The following is a 26,013-nucleotide window of genomic DNA, read 5'->3' as shown; positions in this document are numbered from 1 at the left end:
ACGGAACCAATGAAAATTTCAAAATTTAAAATTATTTTTCATGTGTTTAAAGTGTTAGAATAATATTAAATGACAAAAATGGACGAAATTTTAAATGCAATGATCACAAATAGTGGTTTTGTAAAATTTATTTTCCAAATTTAGTCGCTCGATCCGTTTTATCCGAGTTATTCCGCATTATCCGAGCATGTTTTGTGCCTCGGATAATCCGGAATCTCGGATAATCGAGGCTCGGATAACCGAGGTTCTACTGTAGTAAAATTAACACTTTACACTTCACCCCAGTTAACAAAATGCGTGCAGTAGGTAAACATAAGGCAGACATTCGTGCGTCATATCTGCGCTTATAATTATTTGTCCTCCATGGAGATACACCTGGCGCGCATTTTTTGTGATGCGCTTGAATGTGCGTGCTAATGGAAAGCACTAAATGATCAAAGCAGCTTTATCTATAGTAATCATTTTTGCAAGCATTTATGCGCGCACCAATAGGTAAAAAATATGCGTGCACGCATTGTTATCTGGGACAGGAACTTAAAAATATGCTAAAATGTATGTTTTTGAGGTTAGGAACGTTTGTTTACAACTATTTTATACATAGAGATAGTAGTGGTAAACAGACGTTCCTAACCTTAAAAACATATTTTAGTATATTTTTAAGTTCCTGTGAAGTGTAAAGTGTTAATTTCACTACAATTATTTTACAGAATTCGTTTCAATTACATATATGGGATCGTCCATATATTACGTAACACTTTTTGGGGGGAGGGGGGGTCAAGCTATTTGTTACGATAAGCCAAAAAAATGGCGCTAATGTATGTAACAGTGTGTTACATGGGGGGAGGGGGGGGTCAAAATTTTCAAAAATTAGCGTTACGTAATATATGGACGGCCCCTATGTTGATAGAAAGTGTTTAAAATCCATTAAATTTGCAAAACATTGAAAAGAAAATGCCAAATTTGTTTCTCCAATAAGAATTGAATTGTGTCGTCTGCTTGTTTTCCTTCCAGCTATCTGACATCATACTCGAACTCGAAATATCTCGATGTAGTGAAACAGCCAAATTGAAAATAACTTTGACAAACAGTAACATTTAAGTAAAACTTACTTTAAAGGTATAGGACGTCTAAATTTTTGGTTGGCGAAAACTGACTGCGCAGTGGGAGTAACTCGAGGTGTATGTGGTTTAAATCTTCTTGGTGTATTAGTTCCTTTGTGTGGTGAATCTCCATCTTGAAACTGTGCCAATATGCAGCCAGCGACACAGACTAACAGCTGAAAAAATAATAATATTGACTGCTAATAATATACTCTAATAATATTAACTAATTTCTTGGAAACATTTACTTATGAACCCCAGTAAAAAAAGAAGTATAGAGTGGAGCGTTTAGGAATTGAGTGAAGCTCTGAGCCAATACGGATTCGAGTAAAATCCGTATTGGGACGTTTGACTCAATCTTTTTTTCATCCGCCGAATACGGTCTTATTTTAGCATTAAAATTAAAATCACATGACCAAAGTACACATTATAAATTGAAAGCACAATTGTCCTGGAATGTAAAAATGCCGATTTAGATAAGAAACAGTGAATATTTTTTATTTTTTATTAAAAATTGGTAAAAGCAAAGTTTGATAAGCGCAACTGAATTTACCATGTGAATAAATGAAGTGGTAAGTTTAAATGGACTAAAAGAAATCTACTTTTACCGACAGAAAGTTCCTAGAGAATTGTAAAACAATGACAAATTTCATTGTTTGTTGAATTTACCACGATTCTCTAGGAACTTTCGGTCGGTAAAAGTAGATTTCTTTTAGTCCATTTCGTCCATTTAAACTTACCACTTCATTTATTCACATGGTAAATTCAGTCGCGCTTGTCAAACTTTGCTTTCACCAATTTTTAACAAATATTCACTGTTTCTTATCGAAATCGGCATTTTTACATTCCAGGACAATTGTGCTTTCAATTTATAATGTGTACTCTGCTCATGTGATTTTAATTTTAATGCTAAAATAAGACCGTATTCGGCGGATGAAAAAAAGATTGAGTCAAACGTCCCAATACGGTTTTTACTCGAATCCGTATTGGCTCAGAGCTTCACTCAATTCCTAAACGCTCTACTCAATACTTCTTTTTTTACTGGGATAAGTAAAAAAATTCCTTTCCAGGTATACATTTCAATAGGTACATAAAAAAAAAGTTTTCAATAAAGTCTACAAACAAGCTAATTTTCAGATGTAACAAAAAGTAGTCATCCCAGACTTAAAATTAGTTTGTAAAAAGAGTCTTAAAAAAGTCGGTACTAAGGCTTGTATGAAGTCGTTATGTATATGTATAGTCTTAAAAATAGCCGATAATAGCCAAAAAGTGGACTTAAAAGTAGTTTCCTTTTAAACTTTAATTTACTCTGCAAGTCAAAATAGTAATAAAAATAAACCCAAGCAGCAAGTAAGCTTCTCTTGACATCACTGTAATATTACATTGGAAATTCGTCATATTACACAGTAATATTACAGTGATCTTACTAAGATATCAAAATGTCCACCTGGAAGTAATATTACGTTGTTATATTAAGAGAATATTACATGGTAATATTAATGTAATATTACATAGGAATACACTGCAAAAATAGGTGTCTTTTTTGATATCTTAAAATAAGATGTAAGATGGAAGAATGGTATCTTACATCTTAAAATAAGATGTTTTCTAAAGCATCTTACTGATATTTAAGATGCTTTATACGTTTTAGCAGTGATGAAGATATTTCTTCCATCTTAGAAAAGTAAGATACTTTTGTAAGTTCTTTAAAGTATCTTAAATTAAGATGTTTCTGTTGCAATAAGATGTTTAGCGATAAGTTACTTGAGAATCGTAAGATGCGCCATAAGTGTAAGTTACTAAAAACGAAGATACATAAAGTGTTTTCCATAAGAGCCCATAGTTAACCTCAAAACTTTTTGCCCCAAAAATACCATAGAAAATGTGTACAAAGATACTTTTAACATCTTAAATTAAGATGTTTCAAGTAACTAAAAAGTGTCTACCAAAACATCTTAGAAATGACTACCAAAACATCTTAAATTAAGATACTTCTTTTTGCAGTGTATTAAGGTAATATTACTTAGTAATATTAAGGTAATATTACTCTGTAATATTAACGTAATGTTATGGTAATATTCAGATAAAATTACAATAATTTTATTATTTAGAAAAAAAAATTTCACAAAGCTGGACTTGAACCCTGAATCTTGTGCACAGTTATATACTGCCGTGTGATATAAAAACTTAGTTAACTGACATTTTTGTGAAAAATGAGTTTTTTGGTATCAATGAACTCGTAAGAAAAAACTGCGTCTAATAGTTATAGTTTAAATTTTTTTTGCAAATTATTGTTTGTAAAAAATTAATATTAAAAATCTAAGAAATTGCAGAAAATGAAAGAATATTTGATAAAAAGTTAAGGAAAGTACTTTGCGTAGTCCAAAAAACAAACGAGGCTACGAGCTCGAATGTAAGATTTGAAGGAAAAACTTAGTTAAAGGCATTTGTGTGTTTTTTGTATCAAATAAGTAGTCGAGTCCGAGCGTTGGATTTGAAATAAAAACTTTGCATCTGCAACGCTTGCAATTACCTAAGTTCTTCCATCAAAAAGTCAGTCGAGACAGAGCCGAACGACTACTTAACTGCATTCGGCTAAACTCGGTTTGTCCTCGGGTCGCAAGCAGCTGCCCCCTTACCACATGACGTCACTGTCAGTTAGGTAAGTTTTTACATCAAATCAGAGGACCGAGCTCGCGTACCTTTTTGTTTAGCACTACGCAAAGGACTTTACCTAACTTTCGCTAATTCGGAAAAACACGCAAGTGCATTTTTCCATATAATTTGTTTAAATAATTAATTTTTTATTTCATAATTAAATAGAACACCATCATTATACCCAGTATGTGAAGTTAAATTGAACAATTTTTTAATTTTTATTAGGGTTCTGAAAGCAAACAGTTTTTCCTTATTTTCTCGTTTCGATATAAATGTCAGTTAACTAAGTTTTTATTTCAAACGGCAGAGTAATCAAAAGTCTTACCACTGAGCCAAACTTACTTATAGTGTATTAAGATTTTTGATGAAATATGAAGAACTTTAAAAAAACTTACAAAGATTAATAAGTGTTCAACATTGGCGGCGTGAGTTAAAAATGAATCAGGCATACGAATTTGTAGTGATAAAACATTCTTGAACACGTATGCAAAGTGACATGTGCATACAAATTAATAAAAAAAAATTTCATTCTTAAAAGTCAAAAGTTTTATGGATTTGCCCATATCCGAAATAATGATTAAAATCTTTAAATTATTATTCCTTTCTTTTCTCCAGTGTGATTAAAATAAGTCATAAGATACTACTCATTTTCTCTTAGTGCCTGGTTCGCTTATTTTCTTCTTTTTCATTATGTATTTTTATAGATGTGTCTTCCACTTTTCTTTTTTTCGCTTTACCTATAGTAAAATAAATATTAAAAATGAATAGGTTATAATAATACAAAAACCAAATTCCAAAACAGATACAATATATGACCGCCCAGTAAAAAAAAAAGTATTCAGAATAGAGAAAAAGTATATTGGTGGAGACGTTCGGTGAATGCGTTTTCGCGACAAAACCGTATTGGTGGGTTACGGTGAATACTATATACTATATATATATATATATATATATATATATATATATATATATATATATATATATATATATATATATATATATACTACTAAATATTTTGCTTACCGTGAATACTTTTTTTTTTAAACTTTCGATTTAAAGATTCCTAAGCAAAGTTGAGAATATTTATTAAGAGCGTAAGTGACCTGAAGTATAAAAATGACTATTGCGAGAAGGAAATAAGAAATTTTGAGAAAAAACGAAAAATTAAATGTGACAAACAGATTGTCAAATGTTGATCAAGTACCATATGCTTTTCTGTGCCTACAACGTATGATGATTAAAAGGAACTTTGACGTTACCGGCGGAACTTAATGTTTCACATACATTTACTTGGATTTTTCAAGTTTCTGTCGGTATCGTCAATGTTCCTTTTCATCATCATACGTTGTAGGTTTGTCACATTTAATTTTTCGTTTTTTCTCAAAATTTCTTATTTCCTTCTCGCAATCGTCATTTTTATACTTCAGGTCACTTACGCTCTTTATAAATATTCTCAACTTTGCTTAGGAATCTTTAAATCGAGAGTTTAAAAAAAAGTATTCACGGTAAGCAAAATGTATTCACCATAAACCAATACGGTTTTGTCGCGAAAACACATTCACCGAACGTCTCCACCAATACTTTTTCTCTTTTCTGAATACTTTTTTTTTTACTGGGCGCCTCTAAGAAGGAGGGCATCTTAAGACCAAAAAAACTTTATTGAAAGTAATCGTATTACATTTTTAACACACCTTGAAAAATCCGAAAATAGTAAGCATCGATTTATAAACAGGTTTTGTAAACATTATTTATTTATTGTCAACGCTAATATGAATTTTGTTTCACTTGTTGCAACAAAATGCAGTGTTTAAATAAAAGTAGTAAAGATGGATGTTTTGCAGCACCTTACTTTATATCTTTTAATATTTTTTTTTACATTTTCGAGATGTTTTTTTTCCACATACAACGATATTACTTGTTTTTTTTACATTCTTCTAATTTACTTTCAAATTCAATTTGATTTAGAATATTATTCTTCATTATCGATAGCACATATTAAATCAACTGTTACTCAAAGCAGATAGCAAGAAACTAATTTTCATTTTCAATATTTACAATTCAAATTAAATGAGACAAAATTCAAATTAACGTTGACAATAAATAAATAATGTTTACAAAACCTGTCCATTCTTCTATTTGCCAAAATGTAGCTTAATTCCTAGGCATTAAGCTACTTGACTAATTTCTCTACTTGCCTACGACATATATACTACACTTGAAAATTTGTAAAAATAATTGATTCTAAGAAATTTGAAAATTGACATGACTATAAAACTTCCTTTGAGTGGAAGCAAAATTATTAACTTTATTTTAAATAATTATTTGTTCATAAATTATAAGTTTTTATGATAAAGTATATTTTCAACTCAATATTAGTTAAAAAAATTTGTGAATAAAATTATTTAATTCAAGTAAATACCTATTAAAATTATAAGCAAAAGGTGTGAATAAGTAAATGAATGGAACAGAATAATGAGAGCAACAATGTGAATATGAAATGAGTGAAATGAAAATGGTAATTGTTGATTTCACTTCCTCAGAAGATATGATCATCAGAATATATAATTAAATTCAGATAGTAAGTTCAGGTTGAAGGCTGTTTGTTTCACTTATTTAAAAATACAATATATTAGTCTACCCAAAATGGTCTTTTAAAAATAAAAGACCATTCTTTTTGAAAAATTACAGCTTGGGATATGTATAGTTACTTCTGACGTATGGTCTTTTTTAATTAAAAATTTTTTAAGACAATATTGACAATATTGTCTTAAAAAATTATATAGCGTTATAAATAAATGAATAGATTATTTCAAAATTTTCAAATTTAGTCAGATTCGCTTAAAAATTTTTACTCGGTGGTTTTTGGGATCGCTAATTACGAATCTGAAGTTATTTTAAAAATATTCAAAATTTATGATCCAATATGGCGGACAAAATTCAAATTTAATCAGATTCGCTTAAAATTTGTTACTCGGGGGTTTTTGGGGTCGCTGATTACGAATTTAAAGTCACTTTGTAGAAATTAAAATGGCAGATCCAATATGTCGGAAAAAATTAAAATTTATTCAGATTTGCCTAAAACTTGTAATCAGATACCATAAACACCCCCGAATAATAAGTTTTAAGGGAATCGGATCAACTTTAAAAGTATCATAATGTCCGCTTTTATAAATATCCCTGTGACATTTCTGCGATGTTGAGAGGATATTGCTGTGACATCGAGGAGATACTGCCGCCCCTGCCAGATTTGGATTTACTATATGTCCACTTTTAAAGTGGAGAAATGGTAGACATATAGTAGACATACGGTAAAAGTATGGAGTATGAGTTTATTTATGGAAATAAACTATTTAGAAGGTGTTTGATAGCAAAAGGAAGTGTTAAATATGTAAAATGGATGTTTAGAGAATAGATTTTAGCAAATATTGAAACAAATAAATCTCTAAATAATTAATAATTACTTGAAATTCCTGACAGATTCGATAAACATAAATGGATAGGTGGTTTAGACTTTAAATAGTACCCTATATTAAAGAACCAGTAGAACCGGGAAGAATCAGGAGCCTACTTGCTTTAAGTTGGTTATTGTCACGTAAGTTCCAATTTCAAACAAGTAGATAAGTATTTTCAGCTGGTTTGAATTTGGAATGTCAAGTTCAAAATGAACTGGTCTCAGTTTGAACATTATATACAGTCAACAGGAAATTCCAAATAGGTTACATTGCCCAGTAAGAAGCGAGGAATTGAAAAGGATTGAAATAATTCAAACTCTGTATGGTGTAGTAGAAATTATCCAATACTTTTGAATGCCATTTCTGTCCAATACTTTTCTATACCATGATAGGACCACGTTTCGTCTAAAAATGAATGCAATTCAATTCTGTTTGTAATTGTTAACAAAGACAAAATTTTTTTCTGAATGCTTTCCAATCCCATCCGAAATTATTACAGCCTGTCCATTACATCACTTTTCAATTTTTCATTGGAACCGCGTTTCTGCATGCATTCAAGCAATCTTCTGGATTTTTGTAATTTATAAGATACATACAGTGGCAGATTTTGTAAAAAGTGTTTGTGTTCAAAGAAAAACTTGCTATGAAAAATTGATTGTTTACCAATTTTACGTCATTTAAACGAGTCAGGGCTGTTATTCTGTTAGACAATAAATCATAACCTAAAAATTTCAGAGACTTTTAAACACTTTTAACCCTCTTAACTGATAATTTAATAATTATTCCTTTTTAAAATAGCAAATAAAGTCATGAGTGCAGTTATTTGAAAGTAATTGAAATTGAAAACTTTTTGAAGGTTAATTGAAATTGTAAACTTTTCAACTACTGTCGCGGAATTCAGAAGCATCCCTGGCGGGTTGGGCTACCGTAAATCTACCCAAGTTATGGTAGATTTAAGGTAGGTTTTGGGTAGACTTAAAAAATTGCTATTATTCAATGAAATATTATAAAATAAATTATTGGGAATAATAAAGTAACATTTGTAGATTAAATTTTTAAATTATATTATGTAAATTAAACAATTATAAATAAATTATTGATATGTAAAAGTGACAAAGTAGTTTCCAGTGAATATAGTGGGTTTTAAATATCATATTTAGTGAATAATGAAAAGAAAAAATTAGGAAAACTTATTTAATTTAACAAAAGTAATCATTAAAGCATTTATTTATTACATATTTAGGGCAAATTAATGTTTACTTATTGAATAATTAATGTTTAAAGTTGGAGATGTCAGTTCTACCGTGAGATGTATGCGTGTGTGTGTGAAGCAATGATAATATACTACTTGATATATCGCCGCGCATTTCTCACGACAGATGGCGGGACTGACATTCGAACTCCTCTGTTTTATCCACATCAAAACAAGAAATAGGAAAACCAACTTTCTAAGATGAATTTTATTTAAAGCAATTCTAAAAATTGTATATCGAAATTAACCTTTTTTTAATTTAATCAATTTCAATGACAATTATTAGTATATTTAATAAAATATTAAAAATAAAAAAGCAGAAAATAAATAATTATACTAAGAAAGATAAAATATGCAATTTTTTCCCATTTTTCTAAAATAAATAGAAAATTTACTTTTTAGACCAATTAAAATGAGATTCTAACTCCTCCTACTTTAAAAAAGCAATGTTTTATTCGTTGGTTCAACATTACAAAAAGGGAGCGAATATTCAATTTTTAAAAAGTTACATTTAGTCTTAACCCATTAAGAAAAAAAGATGTCTGGCCAATAAAAATAAACTCCTCCTATTTTTAAAATGCAATTTTTGATTAGTTAGTTGAGTGAAATTAATATTTGAAAAATAAAACATAAATAATACCAACCCCCCAAAAAAAATGGATGATTTAGACCAATAAAAATAATAAACAAACTCCTCCCATTTTCAAAATCAATTTTTCTATTTATTTGTTTAGTTAAACAAAATGGAGAAAAAATTAATATTTAAAAAATAAATCATATAATTCCAACCCCCAAAAGGAAAAATGATTGATTTAGACCAATTAAAATAAAATTTAAACTCCTCCTCCTTAAAGAAACTTTTTTTTCTATTTGTTGGTTGAGTTAAACAAAATGGAGAAAAAAATAATATTTAAAAAATATAAAATTTAGTCCCAACCCCCAAAAGATAAAATGGATGTTTAAGACCCATTAAATTAAAATTTAAACTCCTCCCTCTTAATAAAAACTATTTTTTATTCGTGGGTTCAATTGAACAAAATGGAGAAAATATTAAACTTTAAAAAATATAAGTCTCAACACCTCACGAAAAAAATGCTATTAGCCAATAAAAAAATCAAACTCCTCCTATATTCTTATTCATTGGTTCAGTTAAACAAAATGGAGAAAAATTTATTATTTAAGAAATAAAACATATAATTCCAACCCCCAAAAGGAAAAATGAATGTTCTAGACCAAGTAAAATAAAATTTAAACTCCTCCTTATTAATCAAAGCTTTTTTTCAATTGTTGGTTAAGCTAAACAAAATGGAGAAAAAATTAAATATTTTAATTTAAAACATACTATTCCAACCCCCCAAAAAAATAAATGTTCTAGACCAATTAAAATAGAATTTTAACTCCTCCTTCTTAAAGAAACCTTTTTTTCTATTTGTTGCGTCAATAAAACAAAATGGAGAAAACAATAAACTCTAAAAAATATAAAATTTAGTCCCAACCCCTCACGAAAAAAGAGACTGCTATCAGCCAATAAAAAAAATCAAACTCCTCCTACAGATATATTTATTTATTGGTTCAGTTAAACAAAATGGAGAAAAATTAATATTTAAAAAGTAAATCATTTAATTCCAACCCCCAAAAAGAAAAATGAATAATTTAGACCAATTAAAATAAAATTTAAACTCCTCCTTCTTAAAGAAACCTTTCTTTCAATTTATTGGTTGAGCTAAACAAAATGGAGAAAAAATTAATATTTAAGAAATAAAACATATAATTCCAACCCCCAAAAGAAAAAATGGATGTTTTAGATCAACTAAAATAAAATTTATACTCCTCCTTCTTAAAGAACAAGAGTTCTTCAATAGAACAGAAATATATGATTTATTTTTTAAATATTAATTTTTTCTCCATTTTGTTTAACTAAACAAATAAATAGAAAAATTGATTTTGAAAATGGGAGGAGTTTGTTTATTATTTTTATTGGTCTAAATCATCCATTTTTTTTGGGGGGTTGGTATTATTTATGTTTTATTTTTCAAATATTAATTTCACTCAACTAACTAATCAAAAATTGCATTTTGAAAATAGGAGGAGTTTATTTTTATTGGCCAGACATCTTTTTTTCTTAATGGGTTAAGACTAAATGTAACTTTTTAAAAATTGAATATTCGCTCCCTTTTTGTAATGTTGAACCAACGAATAAAACATTGCTTTTTTAAAGTAGGAGGAGTTAGAATCTCATTTTAATTGGTCTAAAAAGTAAATTTTCTATTTATTTTAGAAAAATGGGAAAAAATTGCATATTTTATCTTTCTTAGTATAATTATTTATTTTCTGCTTTTTTATTTTTAATATTTTATTAAATATACTAATAATTGTCATTGAAATTGATTAAATTAAAAAAAGGTTAATTTCGATATACAATTTTTAGAATTGCTTTAAATAAAATTCATCTTAGAAAGTTGGTTTTCCTATTTCTTGTTTTGATGTGGATAAAACAGAGGAGTTCGAATGTCAGTCCCGCCATCTGTCGTGAGAAATGCGCGGCGATATATCAAGTAGTATATTATCATTGCTTCACACACACACGCATACATCTCACGGTAGAACTGACATCTCCAACTTTAAACATTAATTATTCAATAAGTAAACATTAATTTGCCCTAAATATGTAATAAATAAATGCTTTAATGATTACTTTTGTTAAATTAAATAAGTTTTCCTAATTTTTTCTTTTCATTATTCACTAAATATGATATTTAAAACCCACTATATTCACTGGAAACTACTTTGTCACTTTTACATATCAATAATTTATTTATAATTGTTTAATTTACATAATATAATTTAAAAATTTAATCTACAAATGTTACTTTATTATTCCCAATAATTTATTTTATAATATTTCATTGAATAATAGCAATTTTTTAAGTCTACCCAAAACCTACCTTAAATCTACCATAACTTGGGTAGATTTACGGTAGCCCAACCCGCCAGGGATAGGACAGAAATGGTATTCAAAAGGATAGAATTTTTTTAATGCTTCTTAATCTTTGCTTTCTTACTATAGGTATTCAAGAAGATTGATATCGTTACTTTTCATATTGCTCTCACTGGATAGAAAAGTATTGGACAGAAATGGCATTCAAAAGAATAGAATCTTTTTAATACTTTTCAATTTTTCGTTTCTTACACGGAAAAAATAAGTTCAGCAGATTTTACGAAACTAATTTCGCACTAGCGGATATTTAAGATTCCTAGACGAAGTTTTTCAAAAACCCAGAAACTTTCACTACTTTAAGCAGAACAATTGTCGAGAAACTGCAACCAGTGTTGTAATTTATAAAACAAGCTTGAATGTAGAAATGTTTCGTATTTTCTGGTGAACATTTTATCAGAAAATGGTAAAAATGTTTCGTGCAATCTAAAAACGCGTGGTTTGAGTTTCCACTTCGCTGTCTATCGTGAATTCTCGAACACAAAGTTTCGTAAAATTCTATACGGGGTGTACCAAAAGTCGCGTTATAAATAGATATGTTGAAGCTTGTCTCGTCGCGTCGGTATTAACTTGTCTGCTGTATATAGAGATAATATGTGGAAGGAAAAAGAGAACTGCTTTACCTGCCGGTAACATTTGGATAATTGTTTTCTTTTACGTATTTCACATTTCATTGTTCCAAATTCGTAACATTTTTTATGTGCTTTTGTAATCCAAACTTTTAATTATTATTAATTTCTTTTATAATTTACAGTCCAATAAATTTTATAGTTTATCATAATATTTACCGATGACAATATATATATTAATTTCTCAAGTTTTAACTGTTATTACTTCAAATTTTAGACAATTTAATATAAACATTTTTTGAGTTTGAATTTAATTTTGAAAATTTTTTGTCAATTTATTTATAATTTAAAATTAAGAATAAAATTATTTTCTAAAAATTGAAAAATTTTATAGAGATTTTATAACTAATTATAATCAAAAAATGTTATTTTAAAAACAGGGCTCGAACCAGTGAAAGTATTTAAAAATACGGACTTTACGGACCAAAAATGAAAAATTACGGACCATTTACGGACCAATTACTGGCAAAAATATATAAGAGAACATTTTACTTAAAACTATAAATTAGATTTTTTCATAACTAAAAAACATGAAGATATCGATAACTCCGAGTCTTCGACTCGGAGCGATCGATTACTTCATGTTTTATAATAAATTAAAGATAGAGTGATAAAATCATTATCAATTCAATTATTATTTTCAAGAATTTTTAACTAAAATTCTTCTTAAAATCGATTATTTTTAATAATTTTCGAAAAAGTTTTTTGACAATTTTCAAATCCATTTCTTTACAATATTCAATTTTACGAAATTTCAATTATTTGTAAATTCTTCAATTAAATATGTATTAGAAAATAAAAACTTCAAATAATATAAAAAAAAATTCGCAATTAAAATTTCTCAAAAAAATTAATTCCACAGAATTGTTACTTAGTTAAAAATATGAAAAATTCAAATTTTCAAAGATTTGAATCTGAAACCTTTTCAAAATTTAATTATATCTAAAACTTTACGCTCTAATACTTTTAATATTCAATTATAATCTAAAATTTTAACTGAAATCCATTTTTAAATCAATTTTTATGAGAAAATTCTACGAGAATTTCATTATTTAAAAACAAAAAAAAACAATTTATTGAATAATTACATATGTTTCTTAAAATTGAATTCTTTTAAAGAATTGTATCAATCAATTTTAAAATAATTTGAATTCTTTTGCAAAATTTAATTAAAATAGATATTAAAAATAATTAAATTAGGGAAAATTTTGGAAAATAATCGAAATTTTGCCAAGAATTTTATTAAAAGTTTTTTGAAAATAATTGAATTTCGAAGAAGAATTTTATTATTTATAAAGATAATTGATAATTTACGCAAAGAATTGCATTAAAAATTTTGAATGCAATAATTTTATTCTTTAAAGAAATTTATTTAAAAATTTATTAAAAATAATATTTAAATTCTAATAAATAAATCGTATTAGAGGTTATTAAAATAATTAAATTTCTTTGATAAATTTTAATAAAATTTTTAAGAATAATTACATTTTTCCAAGGAATTCGATTGAAATTGTATTAAAAATAATTGAAATTCTGCAATTAGCTTTATTATTTATCAAAATTATTGAATACCTAATAAGACTTTTATTATTTGCCAAAAAAATTAAATACCTGTAAAAATTTTATTATTTATGAAAATAATTGAATATTGCGAAGAAATTTATAAAAAAATTTGTAAATAATGAATTTCCTGTAAAATTTTTATTATTTTTTGAAAATAATTAAAAGTTTGTGTAGAATTTTATTAATTTTTTTTAAATAATTGAATTCTTTTGGAAAATTTTAATAGAATAGTATAGATACCTATTAAAAATCATTGAATTGAGGAAAAATTTTGAAAATAATTGAAATTTTTCCAAGAATTTTATTAAAATTTTTGAAAATAATTGATATTTTGGAGAAGAATTTAATTACTTCTAAAGATAATTGAAATTTTGACGAAAATTTTTAAAAAATTTTGAACATAATTGAATTTTTGCGAAGAATTTTATTACTTTTGAAAATAATTGAATTCCTTCAATCATTTGTAATTTCTCTAAAATTATCCAAATTATATAGTATAATTTACGTACTTTACGGACCTTTTTCAATCAAATTACGGACTTTACGGACCTTTTTTCAAAAAAACGGACTTTTACGGACTTCAAGCAAAGTTACGGACAATTACGGGATTTACGGACCTAGTTCGAGCCCTGTAAAAACCATAAAATATTTTGTATAACTTTTAAAAAAATGATTTTTTTTAAAATTAATATTCAGTATATTGACATCTCTCACAAGCGCAGTTTTAATCTCCTCAGTTAGTATATAAAGAAACTCAATTCTTTCATCTACAAGTGCGAGTTATATTGTATGTGCGTTGCGTCAGAATTCGTGTGACGGCAGGCCTAAATTCACGTAATTTTCCGCTAGGGAAAAACACTACGTAACTCTTCGTACGGAAGTAACTAGGTAATAGCGCTAGGATTCAAAATTAATATCAATATAATAATTGAATTTTAATGTAAAATAAAAACGCATGCATTTATTTGCTTATTTCCGTAAAGAATTTTATCACATGCAAAAAATCTTAAGAACGAAATAGAATGGCAACCAAACATGTGCTGCTTTTTGAAAAGGAATAATTGTTAAAATTACAGATGTTGAAATAGTCTGCGAAAATGAGGCAAATGTCACGTAGGACACAAAAAATTAGAATTGAAAAGAAACAGAGTTTATTTCTATAAAAAATAGCCTTTTGAGAAATACATATTTCCGAACTTCGAAACCGTTGGGAAAACCCAAACATGTGGTAGCAATAAAAAAGGGACCGTGGGACTCGGGCCTTACTCGAGTCCCCGGTATAAAAAAAAAGGGTATTGTATCGTCAGGAAAAACCTATGACTCATCCTTCGTTTATAAGAAAAAGAAATGAGCTTTCTATTTAATTACAATATTCAAATTTGATATGAATTTCACATTCCTAATTCTATGTATGTCACTAATAATTTTATAAAACAACGATTATAAATTGATTACTGTTTACCATATTTCATTACTAGTTAAATAATTTGATACTCTTAATTAATGATAAAAGTTTTAATCACATGTATAGAATTTGTTAATTAATTTATTGATTAATTAAATAATAATAATAATAATAATAATAAAATAAATAATAATAAGTTGTATTATAATACAAATTATCTACGTTTATTGTAATATCTTATTAGTAATTCAAAGTTACCATAATTCTATGGTAATTAAATATACAGATGCAAAATGTAATTATAATACTCCGAATGAATTTAACTGAAACCGATTATTATATATTTGGTAATTGACGAAACAAATATTAATTAACTTTATATATTGTTAATGTTAAATTTAAATAATGAAAGAATAGTATGAATGTGTAAATAACTTGTAAAATAACACTCCGTCAGGGTTGTATTGGTCACAGGGAAGTTCAAAGGAAGGGGTAGTCATCCCCTCTACTCAACGCGCGCAGGGTCCTATGGGGACCCATGGACGACAGGATCTCATCTCGTCAGATATCTCCGAGCACTCTTACCGATTACTTGTAATTTCTCGGCTCGAACTTGTAACTTTTACTTATTACTGTTGATTAAAGTAACCAATTTAAAGTATTTCTTGTTGTAATCATTATAAAGTAGAATTTGAATCTCCCACCTATTTACAGGGTACACTTTAGTGTTTTAGCAGTTGAATTCCCCAACATTTTAATATTCAAAAATCCCTATTTTTGTACTTGGGACGTGACAATTCGTTTATATGTATGCGTATTTCCGTTAAGTTAGTGTCAGAATAAAATAAGCCAATCCAAGCGAACCATTGCGTTGTAGAGTGCAGTCACATGTGTCGAACCAATCATCTATCTCCTATAGAAGACGAGAAAAAATGGTCTTGAGAGCTCATTGGTACATTAAGAAATTCTTTTTTCTGCTTTATTCGTTTTTTTCTCCGTGAATATTTTTTTCCGTGGCGCATGCGCTTCAGGCTAAACATTTTACAAAACTCTTGAATTAGAACGTCCAACCGATCATTTGTGAATTCCATAGAATTTTTTTTGAGTTTTCGAGAAACGCAGTCATCATATATTACTATTGATTCTGTTTTATCTTATACTAAACTCCTCTCCGTATCCGCTATTCCAAAATTAGTTTCGTAAAATGTACTAAATTAATTTTTTCCGTGTACTGGGAAGGCGTTTCGCAGATGTGACGTTACATGCCTAAAGTGACCATACGTCCCAGATTGTGCGGGACTGTCCCGGATTTTTCCCCTTTGTCCCGCAAAGGCCAGCGTCCCGCAAAACGTCCCGCATTTGACATAAAATGTCCTGCATATCCCGGAAAATAGTTAAGAATATCCTGCATCTACAGATTAGCACAGTAGCGTATATAAGTGTGAGAGAGATAGACTTCGTGATATTTTAAGAAAAATTCGATCGTTAGAAAAATATGTGATTTAATGTTACAAAATAAGCATAATATAAATATGTAAATGTCATTCCTATTGAAAACACCCACATGGGATCCAACATAGGATCTTACGTGGGTTCTTATACAAAAACCTGTATAAAATCCCAGGTCCCACGTAAGAATCCACATGGGATCCCATGTTAAAGCACATGCATATTTGGGACACGATTTGGAGTAGGAATTCATGTGGGAATTTAAGTTTGTGTGTCTACATAAAAATCCATATGGATTCCTATGTGAGAACACATATAGGATTCCATAAAGGATAATATTGTATATTATATATTATTATATATTATTATATATTATTATTATTATTATTACGTTCCTATTTCACATAGGTTTTCACAAAAGATTTGATATGTGATTACATTAGGGATCTATTGCGAGAATTTTCAAAGCTTTTAAAATTATTTAATTACAAATTAAATAATAAATTGTATTATCATTTCAAATCATCAGTAAGAAAAAAAATTCGATAATTTGAAACACTTCTTCTGAGCTGTAAACTCTCAGTTATATATAGTGTTCAAAAATCATGTTAACAGGGGGAGAAGTCGCTCTCGCCACCTGGCGGTGAAAGTATATAAACTGTGGTATTTTGTATCATTATTAAAAAAAACCACGTCAGATCCTATGTAAGATCCAATGTGGAAAATTATATTGGAAATAATATACGATCTCACCTGCCCAGTAAAAAAAATTCGATACACGGACCGCGGAGTTCGTATACGAGCTCGGTAGCTCGTATGAGAAATATGAGAAATCTCTCATACGAGCCTTTTCCGTAATGAGAAGTGTATAGATGCTTGTATACGAGGTGACTTTTAAAGCATTTTTATTAATGTAACACTATTTTAAAGTAAATGTAGATAATACCCGTGCAGAAATCGCCACTTTTGTTCCCGATTACCGCCCTGGCCCCGGTCGGGTTTTCATGATCTGGCCCCGACTTCGTGGCCTCGACCAGGACCAGGCCGGGTTTGCCCAAGGATCTACAAACAGCGCACAATGGGATTTTTTTTACAATTTACTGTTCAAAACTGTCTACAGCCTACAATTCTTAACCGGTTTCAGTATTCTTTATTTTAAATTAAAGGCGAATAAATTCTTAAGACATCCCTTAAGGTCAATTTTTTAGTTCTTAATTGTTTATAATTTTTATTTTCAATCAAAGTTAACAAATTAATAGGGGAGAGTCTCCAGTTGTGAGACACCTCCAGTTGTGAGACAGTCAATTTTTTTTAACATGCAATATTAAAAAGCCGATTGGTTTATATAAAAACATTTCTTTTTATATGAGCCAACTTTTTCGTGTACGCCGAAGCGGATATATAAACTGTTTTTGTTAAATACCAACACTAAGTGTGATAATCGACTAAAAAGCGTTTTTTCTATAAATGCAAAGTACTTTTTTCCAAGTTAATTAATTGGAAAAGGTAAATGTAATGCATTTTCTTTTAGTGTTTTCCTTATATTTTGTGATGCAATATTGCATTATTCCAATCTACGGTTGAAAATAATTTAATTTTCCTTTTTCAAAATAGCGCCAATTTCTGGGTGTGAGACACAGCATATCACCAGTTGTGAGACGGTGTCAACACCCATCTGGGCAGCATAAAAAATACGACTTTGCAGGCATACTATTTAAATGTTGTTTTGATTTTTTTTCTAGTATTTTTGGGCATGTCAAGTGGAAAAAAGTCAATTGATTCAGAAGAAATCAATTTTAATGCTCTTGTTCAAGCTATTAAATTGTGTTTATTTGATAGTCATATTTTGGCGAATAAATATTATTATTTAGTATATAATAATATATACACTGAAAAAAAAAAGTATTGAACCAAGAAAATTTTTCTTGGTTGAAGCAAATCGTGGGATTGAATACGGCCAAGACTATTAAAGTATTGATTCAAGAAAACGATTTTCTTGACATAGGATATTTGGGAGAAGAACATATATTCTTGATCCAAGAAAATATGGAATTCGACCAAGAAGTTAATCGACTTGTACGAAATATAAAATGTATTAAATGAATAAAATATTTTCTTGTTCTAAGAATATATATAGTTAATTGAATTATTTTATTTGATTCATTCAATTTTTTGTAACGTTCGTTCAAGTAATTCAAGATTTAAATGAAGAAAAAATTTATTTTGTGAGAGAACGCAGATATTCTTGATCCAAGAAAATATGGAATTCGATCAAGAAGTTAAGTAGCATGTAAGAAATGCAGAATATATTAATTCAAAATCATTTATGTATCAAATCAAGAAAGTATGTTCTCTGTCCAAGAAAATATTTTCTTGATTTAAGAAAATTTATAGATTTCAATCAAAAAAATACTTTCTCAATACAAGTAAATTATTTACTTAAATTACCCCCCCCCCTTACCCCCATCCCATCTTTTCTAATACTTAGGTCAAACATTTTTATTATTTAATTAATTAACATTTATATTTTTTATTTAAATAATTAAATAATTGTTATTTTACATATATTTTTACATTTAATTATTACTTAACACAAATACAACAAATATACCTTGAAAGAAAATTTTCCACGGTCGGAGGAATTGAACTCGGGTTGCACGCACCAGAAGCCGTCACGCTACCACTATGCCATCCTAGCCTCAATGGACAGTTTTCAAAAACTGATATTTAAGTTGCATATACATTTGAAGAAAAATATTTTCTTGGATCAAGAACACTGGCATTGTGTTAAGTAAAAAAAAGTTTCAAAGCAAATAAATAAAATGATTCGATTCAAGAAACATGAATTCTCCACACAATACTTTATTATTTCGCTTAAGAACATGATATTCTAGATTCAATACTTTTTGGTACTTCGGAAAAGTAAAATATTTGGTTGAAATAATTACATATTGAGTTCTGACAAATACTAAATTGTTAATTCAAGAATTTTGTTCAACGCTAATAATTACTTGACACAAGAAAATGAATTTCTTTCTTCAAATAAATATGGGATTAATTGAATATAATTTTTAATCAACTTGAAACAAATATTTACTTATATTAACCTTCGTATTTTCTTGAATCAGGATTATATGAGCGTTGAATTAAGTAAAAACTTTTTTAAAGGAAACAAAAGAATGATTTAATTCAAGATCTTACACTTAATTGAATTGAATAAATAAAATATTTCATTCCAGAAAATATAATATTCTCGCAAGAAATTAATGATTTTGAAACATGAGAATATAGAAATGCTTTAAGTAAAAGAAATGCTTAGATTAATTAATATTTCTTTGAAACAAAATAATTTTTAATTGAGTTGAAACAATTATTAACTTGTATTAATCTTCCCATTTTCTTGGCTCAAGACTATGGGTGTTGGATGAAATAAATAGTTGCTTTAAAGGAAATAAAAAAATTATTTGACTCAAGATACCAAATGACTCAAGGTAAATTACTTGACGTGAGAACATGATATTCTTGATTCAATACTGTTTCGAGACTTGGCGCATGTAAAACAGTTCGTTTGAAACAGTAAGATATTTACTTATGTCAAACCCATATTTTCTTATTTCAATAACTTTGATCAATGCTCAAAATTACTTGACACAAGAAAATAAATTTCTTCCAATAAGAAAATATGGGTTTGTTTCAAATAAATCAGGTCAAGAAAATGCATTTACTTGATTCAATGAACTTTTTTTTCAGTGTATTATTAATATATTTAATTATTTCTACTAAACATAACGTTTTATGTCAAACTTATTAAATTTTAGCAATTTTTAATGAGTGTCTCACAACTGGAGACATTTTTTTTTTTGAAAAAAGCGATGTGCTCGGAAAATGTATCGTAAAATTTTTTGAGTTCATCGAAACACTATACTTTCTTTTAATAAAAGTTGCGTATTTCTGTTACCTTTCGAACGGTGTATTTTATTAACAATTTCGTTTACCCGTTTACAATTTACGGGTCAAAAATGAAACCCGTCTCACAACTGGAGACTCTCCCCTACAATTTTTCAAAAAAGGAGGCTTATTTTCTTATTCCGTTGCTGCATATGATCTGAATCAGTTCAAATTAATACAATATGACCACCACACAATTAATAAAACAGAAAGTAATTTATATCAATTGTTATAAACAATAATGTTAATATGTTAATAAATATAAATGTTAATATTAATTAACAAATAGTTAACTTTGATTTCTTTCCACTAAAAAATGTTTTTTCACCTTTTCTTTTTAATTTAAGTTCATTTAAAGAATATTTGTCCTTATTAATTATAAAATAACTTATTTAAATTGTTATAAACAATATTAATTAACAAATAGTTAACATTGATTCCTATTCCACTAAAAATTTTTTTTCACATTTTCTTTTTAATTTAAGTCTATTTAAAAAATATTTGTCCTTTTTGATTAAAAAATAACTTATTTAAATTGTTATAAACAATATATTAAATAACAAATAGTTATGTAACTTATGTTCCTGTCCACCAAAAAAATTTTTTTCACGTCTTCTTTTTAATTTAAGTTCATTTTAAAAATATGTGTCCTTTTTGTTTACAAAAATAACAATAATAATAATAATAATAATAATTGGAGAGAAATCAAAGTTAACTATTTGTTAATTAATGTTGTTTATGACAATTGAAATATATTACTTTATGGGTTTTTAATTGTCTGCTGGTGATATTGGATTAATTTGAACTGATTTAGAGCATGTGCAGTAACGGAATAAGAAAATAAACGTCCGTTTTTAAAAAATTGTGTTAATTTGTTAACTTTGATTGAAATTTGAAAATAAAAATTATATACAATTAAAAACTCAAAAATTGGCCTCGAGGGATGTCTTAAGAATTTATTCTCCTTTAATTTAAAACAATAGGACAAACGCACCAATTATTTTTCACACTTAAATTGAAATTCCATGTTTAAGGCAAAAAAATAAATTATTATTAATTAATAATTTTTAGTATTATTGTGAATTATTAATAATAAAAATTTTTTTATTATTTTAAAAAATAGTTAAATTATAAATAATAGAGAATAAATAATTAAATTAATAATTTTTACCATATTATTATGATAAACATATTAATTTATATATATATATATATATATATATATATTTCTACCTGGGTAGCGAAAAGATCGGGGGAAATCCCATGGCCCCGATCGGGTCCCGACAGGGCGGCCAGATCGGGCAAAGTGCCATGGCCCCGGTCGGTTTTAGTGTTTCAACCAGGCCGGGGCCAGGTCGGGTTGCCAGATCGGGGCCCGGTTTGTCCCGATCTGGCCCCGACCTGGCCCCGGTCAAAATTTCTGCATAGAAATGAATTTTCTCATCTAAAACAAAGCTAAATTCATAAGGGAAATGAAGTTTTAAGAAAAAAAGGATAATTTTGTTCAAAAAATTTATTCACACTGAAAAAGGTTAGAATTTGATAATTCCTTGTTACTCTTACTTACCGACATTAGATATTTCTCGGATGCAGTAAGCACGATTTTGTATTAGCGGTAGAATAAATAAGTTTTTCTTCATTACTAATTAATAATATATTATTATTTATTTATTATATAAATGTTCTTATATAGAATAATTAAATTTAATACAAAATCGTGCTTACTGCATCCGAGAAATATCTAATGTCGGTAAGTAAGAGAAACAAGGAATTATCAAATTCTAACCTTTTTTCAGTGTGAATAAATTTTTTGAACAAAATTATCCTTTTTTTCTTAAAACTTCATTTCCCTTATGAATTTAGCTTTGTTTTAGATGAGGAAATTCATTTCTATTATCTACATTTACTTTAAAATAGTAGTGTTACATTAATAAAAATGCTTCAAAAGTCACCTCGTATACAAGCATCTATACACTTCTCATTACGGAAAAGGCTCGTATGAGAGATTTCTCATATTTCTCATACGAGCTACCGAGCTCGTATACGAACTCCGCGGTCCGTGTATCGAATTTTTTTTACTGGGTGGAAATTCATATAATTTTCATTCCTGTGTAAAATCCCACGTAAGATCCCATGTTCTTTCCCGCATATGAAACCATATATGGGATCTTACGTGGGATTTTACACAGGAATGAAAATTATATGAATTCCCAGGTGAGATCGTATATTATTTCCAATATAATTTTCCACATGGGATCTTACATAGGATCTCACGTGGTTTTTTTTAATAATGATACAAAATACCACAGTTTATATACTTTCACCGCCAGGTGGCGAGAGCGACTTCTCCCCCTGTTAACATGATTTTTGAACACTATATATAACTGAGAGTTTACAGCTCAGAAGAAGTGTTTCAAATTATCGAATTTTTTTTCTTACTGATGATTTGAAATGCTAATACAATTTATTATTTAATTTTTAATTAAATAATTTTAAAAGCTTTGAAAATTCTCGCAATAGATCCCTAATGTAATCACATATCAAATCTTTTGTGAAAACCTATGTGAAATAGGAACGTAATAATAATAATAATATATAATAATATATAATAATATATAATATACAATATTATCCTTTATGGAATCCTATATGTGTTCTCACATAGGAATCCATGTGGATTTTTATGTAGACACACAAACTTAAATTTCCACATGAATTCCTACTCCAAATCGTGTCCCAAATATGCATGTGCTTTAACATGGGATTCCATGTGGATTCTTACGTGGGACCTGGGATTTTATACAGGTTTTTGTATAAGAACCCACGTAAGATCCTATGTTGGATCCCATGTGGGTGTTTTCAATAGGGATGACATTTACATATTTATATTATGCTTATTTTGTAACATTAAATCACATATTTTTCTAACGATCGAATTTTTCTTAAAATATCACGAAGTCTATCTCTCTCACACTTATATACGCTACTGTGCTAATCTGTAGATGCAGGATATTCTTAACTATTTTCCGGGATATGCAGGACATTTTATGTCAAATGCGGGACGTTTTGCGGGACGCTGGCCTTTGCGGGACAAAGGGGAAAAATCCGGGACAGTCCCGCACAATCCGGGACGTATGGTCACTTTAGTTTATTTTCATTTAGAAGCCATCGATATGTAGAATATTATTAACTATTTTATTTCAAAATTATAACGAATTTGACAAAGATTTCTTAATTTTTCTATGCTCTTTGCACAATTTTCCATCTTTTTAGGGTAGTTTGCTGTTCAGCTTGGAGCAGGTCTAAAATTGAAGATCAAGATAAACATCCGGAGCATTAGCATAGACATAATTATAAGAGTAGACTCATATGCGCGAGTCAGATAGGTTGAGCGCTAGACCCATCTTTCTTCTCCCTCACTCCAAAGCATGCCTTGCGTTAGAAAGAGTATGACAAGGGGCTCAACCAGTCTGTTTCGGTGAAACGCTTGATTCTTTTTTAAAAGCAGTTCTCCACTTTATTAAGGAGAACCCGATGTTATAATTATTAATTGTTTTGCGCCATTTTCGAAATTAAAATAATAACCGATAATCCTGTAATTGGTCTTTGTGACTGTTGGATTTATTTCAATAAAGTTAAAATTAAAAAATTAATTAAAATTAAATGCATTGGCTGTCTCTTTCTATACCACATTACCACAAGCTGAACAACAACCCTTTTGAGCAGTCTATTCTTCCATGTCTATAGCTTCAGCAGCGTGTCATCGTGATTATTAATAAGGCAATTTTAAGTTGAACAAAAAGGAAATTCATTTATGAAACATGTAATGAAACCAGTTAGAAGTTAAGCTAGTGATAAGGCAGTCCATGGCTCACGCACATAACTCTTTACTTTATAACGTGATTTCGCTTACTCTCTACATCATGCTTAGAACACAAGGTGAAAGTGCTCGATATATTGAAAGAATTTCGTTTCCGTATCACTAGAGTAAAGGCGTACACCCGGACAAGAGTTCTTACGTCCTTGCTAGACCACTTGTGTCCTTCCTTGTTTCTCAATGGAATATTTAATGTCACTTGCATATCACATTCCACATTTACAAAAATCCCTTCCCTGATAGTTGTAATCAACAAATTATTTTTACAATAATAATCCATACTTTCACATTTTATGCGTATTTTGAAACTTAGTAAATTTCAACAAATGAATTGATAGTAATTAAAGTATTGTTTTCGACCCTGTTATATTTTAATACAAGAGTGTATACTGAGGACGTTTTATGATTTTTTCGTGGATAAATAAGTTTAAGATAGTCTACTGAACTACTTGTTCATTAGTTCATTTTACTTAAATGAAAAAATACACTATTGTAATAACTTAGCACTTTTTTACGAAACAGGTAAAAGAATTTTCACTTCTTTCTCCTAATTTACAAAAATATATTTAAAAAGTATATTATCATTAATAAATAAAAATAATGATAATAAATACACTTCACATATTGATAATAAATATAAATTGGTCATAAAATAAAAAAGAAATAAAATTTAGATGGATTTTTTATTTCAACTAAAATAATTAAGTTTTCAACGATTTTTAAATAATTGGAAAAATTCGACAAAGTTATGTGATTGACCCCGAGATTAAAAGATGGCGCGATACATTTAAATGGATGGTTTGTTAAGGGAAGAGCCAATTTTTAAAATTCCTTTTACTTACGATAATTGTGAGACGAATGGTCATCTTTTAGAAAACGTTGCACTGGGTGTGGTGTGTTATTCCTTACTAGATGGACAACTCCCTTCTCTTAGTTCTTATACTTTTATCCCCGTTAAAATGTATCAGTTCAGTTCGCGGGCTAACTTTCCTTTAACATCAGTACAGCTGTTTCGCATGTTTTTAGATATTAAGGCTTTTAAACATTTTGCTCGCATACGCATCTTCTAATTCATTCTCATAGTTTATACAGAAAAATGCCTGTTGAATTGAGTAAAAATTAAAAACATGTCATCTCATTTGTCAAATTTTTTTGTTTATTTCAAAACCAAAATACACAAAAAAATTTTACATTTATTTTGAGGCAGCTTGTTTTTCAAATCTTATCCCTATTGAAAATCCCCATATGGGAAACCACGTAGGAAACCACATGGAATCCTACGTGGTATTCCACATGGTTTCCTTAGTAATGTTAAAGATTACTGTCGCTCCTATACTTTCACCGCTAGGTGGCGAAAGTGACTTCTCTCGCTGTTGAGACGATTCTGGAAGTATATAAAAGCTGAGAACCTGGAGCAGAGAGGACGTGTTTCAAATGATCGTTTTTTTACTTTTTTGATGACTTGTAACACTAATACTATTTATTATTTAATTTTTTATTAAATAATTTTTAATCCTTTGAAAATTTCTTCATTGGATCTTTAATAAAATACTATGTGATATCTCATTAAATCCTAGGTGAAATCTTGCATGAAATGCTATGTCAATTCCCATATAAAATCCTATGTGAAATCCCTTGTAAAATCCCAAGTGGATTCCCATGTAGGGATATTCAATAAGGTGGAT

General features: G+C 28.5%; 1 protein-coding gene across 2 annotated transcripts in view; it reads right to left on the bottom strand.

Annotated features, from left to right (window-relative positions):
- The window catches only part of LOC122505990, a 71,624-nt gene extending 46,305 nt beyond the window's left edge, over window positions 1-25,319 (bottom strand). The window contains exons 1-2 of one of the 2 annotated variants that reach the window (XM_043617922.1): window positions 25,171-25,319; window positions 1,110-1,276 (exon numbers count right to left, since the gene is read on the bottom strand). In XM_043617922.1, the coding sequence (XP_043473857.1) occupies window positions 1,110-1,276; window positions 25,171-25,194 (191 nt within the window). In that variant the 5' untranslated portion in view covers window positions 25,195-25,319. Of the gene's footprint in view, window positions 1-1,109; window positions 1,277-4,153; window positions 4,223-25,170 lie in introns of those variants that run through there. The other variant, XM_043617921.1, reaches the window with a different exon arrangement.
- Window positions 25,320-26,013: the final 694 nt, after the last annotated feature.

This window comes from Leptopilina heterotoma, unplaced genomic scaffold, assembly GCF_015476425.1.
Source record: "Leptopilina heterotoma isolate Lh14 unplaced genomic scaffold, ASM1547642v1 Lhet_384, whole genome shotgun sequence".
NCBI lineage: Eukaryota > Metazoa > Arthropoda > Insecta > Hymenoptera > Figitidae > Leptopilina > Leptopilina heterotoma.
This window is presented reverse-complemented; position numbering and strand designations above follow the sequence as displayed.